Source organism: Oncorhynchus keta, chromosome 23, assembly GCF_023373465.1.
Source record: "Oncorhynchus keta strain PuntledgeMale-10-30-2019 chromosome 23, Oket_V2, whole genome shotgun sequence".
Classification (NCBI taxonomy): domain Eukaryota; kingdom Metazoa; phylum Chordata; class Actinopteri; order Salmoniformes; family Salmonidae; genus Oncorhynchus; species Oncorhynchus keta.
The window spans coordinates 22,390,571-22,396,570 of NC_068443.1; the positions used below are offsets into that span (position 1 = coordinate 22,390,571).

Genomic DNA, 6,000 nt, shown 5'->3' on the forward strand with positions numbered 1-6,000 from the left:
ATGAATGTTAACTGTAGAGGGAACAATGAATGTTAACTGTAGAGGGAACAATGCCTGTTAACCTGTTATGGCTACAGTCCTGATACCGGGATCGATATGACAACGACCAGTGAAAATAGAGGGCACCAAATTCAAACCACAGAAATCTCATAATTACAATTCCTAAAACATACATGTGTCTTATATAATTTTAAAGCTATTCTCGTTGTTAATCCCACCAAAGTGTCCGATTTCAAATAAGCTTTTCAGCGAGAGCACTACAAACGATTATGTTTGGTCTCCACCAAACCACAATAAGCACAGCCATTTTCCAGCAAAATATTGCATTCACAAAAACCAGAAATAAAGATAAAATTAATCACTAACCTTAAATTATCTTCATCAGAAGACACTCATAGGACTTTGTATTGTTACACAATACATGCATGTTTTGTTTGATAAAGTTCATATTTATATCGAAAAATCGGAATTTACATTGGCGCGTTAGCTTCACTAGTTCCAAAAACATAAAGTAATTTTGCATAGCCACATCATTCAACTGTCACGCGGGACTAGGTGGGTGAAGGAATCGCGCAGAGAGTTCCAGTTGTGAAAAGTGCTCTTTAATACGGCACACAAAAATGAGAAGCCCAACAACACAGGGCGCGGACAACAAAGTGACTACCATAAAAACACAGGGTGCCAAGTTCTGAAAATATATCCACCTCTACCTAAAACGCACACTCGTAACATAAAGACAATCCTGCACAAAACAAGGGCGGGTACACGGACTTAAAATAGGGAAGCTCATTAAGCCATACAACAGAATACAGGCGAAACTAATAAGACAAAACAAACAGACAAACGAAAAAGGGATCGTGGCGGCAAGTAGGACGGTGACGACGACCGCCGAGCACCATCCAATAATCTGACACGGCGCTCAAAAGTAAAAACACCACAGCCACAAAGATGGCGTCAACATAAACAAAAAATGACATGATAAATATTCCCTTACCTTTGATGATATACATCAGAAAGCACTCCAGGAATTCCAGGTCCACAATAAATGTTTGTTTTGTTCGAAAATGTCCGTTATTTATGTCCAAATACCTTCTTTTGTTAGCGCGTTTGGTATACATATCCAAACGCTAATTCTGGTCAGCGTTATATCGGACAAAAACTTCAAAAAGTGATATTACCAGTCGAAGAAACATTTCAAACTAAGTACAGAATCAATCATTAGGATGTTTTTAACATATAGCTTCAATAAAGTTCCAACCGCAGTATTCCTTCTTGTCTTCATGAGCAATGGAACGCAAGTGACTACCATGAGGAAAAAGCGCGATCACAAAATGGCTGCTTGATGGACAGGTCGCAGTTGTAAATGAGAACTTGTTCTCAACTAGCCTACCTGGTTAAATAAAGGTGAAATAAAAATAAAATAAAAATCTGATATATTCTGCTCTCATTCACTCCCACAACAACATAGAAGCCTCATTATAATTTATATTGATGGTTGACATCTCCTGGAACCCCTAGGCAGTGCAACATTCATATTTCAAGGGGATTTCATTGGGGAATACATACAAGCTCAGATTTCTGACTTCCTGTTTTGATTTCAACTCAAGATTTTGCCTGTTATACTCACAGACATCATTCAAACAGTTTTATAAACGCCAGACTGTTTTCTATCCAATACTAATCATAATATGCAAATATTAGCAACTATGACTGAGGAGCAGGCCGTTTGATATGGGCACCTTTCATCCAAGCTACTCAATGCTGCCCCTACAGCCATAAAAAGTTAACTGAACTATAAAGGGAACAATGAATATTAACTGAACTTTAGAGGGAACAATGAATGTTAACTGTAGAGGGAACAATGCATGTTAACTGAACTGTAGAGGGAACACTGAATGTTAACTGAACTGTAGAGGGAACATTGAATGTTAACTGTAGAGGGAACAATTAATGTTAACTGAACTGTAGAGAGACCAATAAATGTTAACTGTAGAGGGAACAATGAATGTTAACTGAACTGTAGAGGGAACAATGAATGTTAACTGAAGAGGGAACAATTAATGTTTTTTTTTATTTTTTATATTTTTTATTTTAGCTCTTTTTCTCCCCAATTTTGTGGTATCCAATTGTTTTAGTAGCTACTATCTTGTCTCATCGCTACAACTCCCGTACAGGCTCGGGAGAGAGAGACGAAGGTTGAAATTCATGCGTCCTCCGATACACAACCCAACCAAGCCGCACTGCTTCTTAACACAGCGCGCATCCAACCCAGAAGCCAGCCGCACCAATGTGTCGGAGGAAACACCTGGCTACCTTGGTGAAACAATGAATGTTAACTGAACTAGAGGGAAACATGACTGTTAACTGAAGAGGGAACAATGAATGTTAACTGAAGAGGGAACAATGACTGTTAACTGAAGAGGGAACAATGACTGTTAACTGAAGAGGGAACAATGAATGTTAACTGAAGGGTGAACAATGCATGTTAACTGTAGAGGGAACAATGAATGTTAACTGAACTGTAGAGGGAACAATGAATGTTAACTGAAGAGGGAACAATGAATGTTAGCTGTAGAGGGAATAATGAATGTTAGCTGTAGAGGGAATAATGAATGTTAACTGTAAAGGGAATAATGAATGTTAACTGAAAGAGGGAACAATGACTGTTAACTGAACTGTAGAGGGAACAATGAATGTTAACTGAACTGTAGAGGGAACAATGAATGTTAACTGAAGAGGGAACAATGAATGTTAGCTGTAGAGGGAATAATGAATGTTAACTGTAAAGGGAACAATGACTGTTAACTGAACTGTAGAGGGAACAATGAATGTTAACTGAACTGTAGAGGGAACAATGAATGTTAACTGAACTGTAGAGGGAACAATGAATGTTAACTGAACTGTAGAGGGAACAATGAATGTTAACTGAACTGTAGAGGGAACAATGAATGTTAACTGGTAGAGGGAACAATGAATGTTAGCTGTAGAGGGAATAATGAATGTTAACTGTAAAGGGAACAATGAATGTTAACTGAACTGTAGAGGGAACAATGAATGTTAACTGTAGAGGGAATAATGAATGTTAACTGTAAGGGAACAATGAATGTTAACTGTAGAGGGAACAATGACTGTTAACTGAACTGAGAGGGAACAATGAATGTTAACTGAAGGAGGAACAATGAATGTTAACTGTAGAGGGAACAATGAATGTTAACTGAACTGTAGAGGGAACAATGAATGTTAACTGAATGTTAACTGAAGGGAACAATGAATGTTAACTGTTAATGAATGTTAACTGTAACAATGACTGTTAACTGAACTGTAGAGGGAACAATGAATGTTAACTGAACTGTAGAGGGAACAATGAATGTTAGCTGTAGAGGGAATAATGAATGTTAGCTGTAGAGGGAATAATGAATGTTAACTGTAAAGGGAACAATGAATGTTAACTGAACTGTAGAGGGAACAATGAATGTTAACTGAACTGTAGAGGGAACAATGAATGTTAACTGTAGAGGGAATAATGAATGTTAGCTGTAGAGGGAATAATGAATGTTAACTGTAGAGGGAATAATGAATGTTAACTGTAAAGGGAACAATGAATGTTAACTGAACTGTAGAGGGAACAATGAATGTTAACTGTAGAGGGAACAATGAATGTTAACTGTAGAGGGAATAATGAATGTTAACTGTAGAGGGAACAATGAATGTTAACTGTAGAGGGAACAATTAATGTTAACTGTAGAGGGAATAATGAATGTTAACTGTAGAGGGAACAATAAATGTTAACTGAACTGTAGAGGGAACAATGAATGTTAGCTGTAGAGGGAATAATGAATGTTAGCTGTAGAGGGAATAATGAATGTTTACTGTAAAGGGAACAATGAATGTTAACTGAACTGTAGAGGGAACAATGAATGTTAACTGTAGAGGGAACAATTAATGTTAACTGTAGAGGGAATAATGAATGTTAACTGTAGAGGGAACAATGAATGTTAACTGTAGAGGGAATAATGAATGTTTACTGTAAAGGGAACAATGAATGTTAACTGAACTGTAGAGGGAACAATGAATGTTAACTGTAGAGGGAACAATTAATGTTAACTGTAGAGGGAATAATGAATGTTAACTGTAGAGGGAACAATGAATGTTAACTGTAGAGGGAACAATTAATGTTAACTGTAGAGGGAATAATGAATGTTAACTGTAGAGGGAACAATGGATTTGTTGTTAGTTGTGTGAAGTTAAGCATTTATTAAGTTGATGTCAGTTATTGAGAATGGGAAGTCAAGTCAACCACAATGATTGACTTTGTTTCATTGCCCAATTGAATACAATTAGAACAAATCTCTTCTTACTCCATGGTCAATATTGTTGTTGAATGGTTTGTGGTATACCTGCTAAATAGAGTTGTCACAATACCAGTAACGCGATACTCAAACGTATCGTGGCAAGGAAACAAAACAATGAGGTAGATTTAATTTCTTGAGTAAAAAAAACACCCTAATGTTTGAAACAAACATTATTATGTTGTCCTCCAGGGTCTTTTTCCTTTAAAAACACCTACAGCACAGAATATTTGACTTAAAGTAGGTTTTTAAGGTCCAAAGACCTTCTGCTTTGTGTTTTATTTTTTTGACATGGAAAATCAAATATTGCGATATTGCGATACTGGTATCATCACAACCCTACCTACATGCAGTTAGATATAAACTTTCTCTACCCCGCAGTGATCCTCAACAATAGACAGTAAAAGCCCCGTAGTATTTTTCCTCCAAGCTCCATTGTTTTGAACAGCTGGTATCAAACCCTCTGAACGTAGTTAAGTCAGGACTCCGTTTCCCACAATGCTGTGCCACAGCGGAGGGCCCTGCGGACAGCTCCAGATAAACTGCGGAACCGGACTTCGGTGTCAGCTAACGTGAGCCAGGCCAGCCCGGGCACGCGGGTCAACCGCTACATTGGTCGTCTGATTGAGGCGAGGCAGACAGAGTCGGACACAGCTGACCTCAACTTCCTTACACTCATGTACAAGTGCTCTGAGCGTGAGCAGAGGGTGAGTTACTGTACTGCACTTACAACACACATGTACACACACACACACAACTGCACACTCTGCAACATAAGGAGTAAAATGACTTTTGAATCGGACTCTTTCATAGACATTGCATCCATGTCTGCATAATTCATTGTTTTGCACATATCTGAGACATCCCTCTCTCTGGTTTCTCTGACAGTACCACCAGCTACATGATGAGTACTTCTCCAGCGCTGTTGTCCTCTCTCTAATCCTAGCTGCCTTGTTCGGCCTTGTCTACTTTCTCATCATCCCACAGTATGTATTAGATTATTAGAGGATATTATCCTACCACAGTATGTATTAGATTATTACAGGATATCATCCTACCACAGTATGTATTAGATTATTACAGGATATCATCCTACCACAGTATGTATTAGATTATTACAGGATATCATCCTACCACAGTATGTATTAGATTATTACAGGATATCATCCTACCACAGTATGTATTAGATTATTAGAGGTGTCATCCTACTCCTCTATTCTCTCAGTATGCATTACATTTTTAGAGGATATCTGACAGCAACTCATTATGTAGCTCTCTCTCTCTCTCTCTCTCTCTCTCTCTCTCTCTCTCTCTCCCTCATTTTACTATATGATGTCTGACAGCAACACACTCTCTCTGTAGCTCTCTCTGTAGCTCACTGTAGCTCTCTCCGTAGCTCTCTCTGTAGCTCTCTGTAGCTCTCTCTCTCTGTGTCTCTCTCTGTATCGCTCTGCAGCTCTCTGCAGCTCTCTCTGTATCTTTCTCTGTATCTCTCTGTATCTTTCTCTGTATCTCTCTCTGTAGCTCTCTCTGTATCTCTCTCTGTATCTCTCTGTATCTTTCTCTGTATCTCTCTCTGTAGCTCTCTCTGTATCTCTCTGTATCTTTCTCTGTATCTCTCTCTGTAGCTCTCTATGTATCTCTCTCTGTA

General features: G+C 38.3%; 1 protein-coding gene across 2 annotated transcripts in view; it reads left to right on the forward strand.

Annotated features, from left to right (window-relative positions):
- LOC118402008 (adenylate cyclase type 1-like) overlaps nt 1–6,000 on the forward strand; it is a 69,999-nt gene that overhangs the window by 51,862 nt on the left and 12,137 nt on the right. For both annotated transcript variants that reach the window (XM_052476872.1, XM_052476873.1), the window contains exons 9-10: nt 4,862–5,056; nt 5,238–5,335. In XM_052476872.1, coding sequence (XP_052332832.1) covers nt 4,862–5,056; nt 5,238–5,335 — 293 coding nt within the window. The remainder of the gene's footprint in view (nt 1–4,861; nt 5,057–5,237; nt 5,336–6,000) is intronic.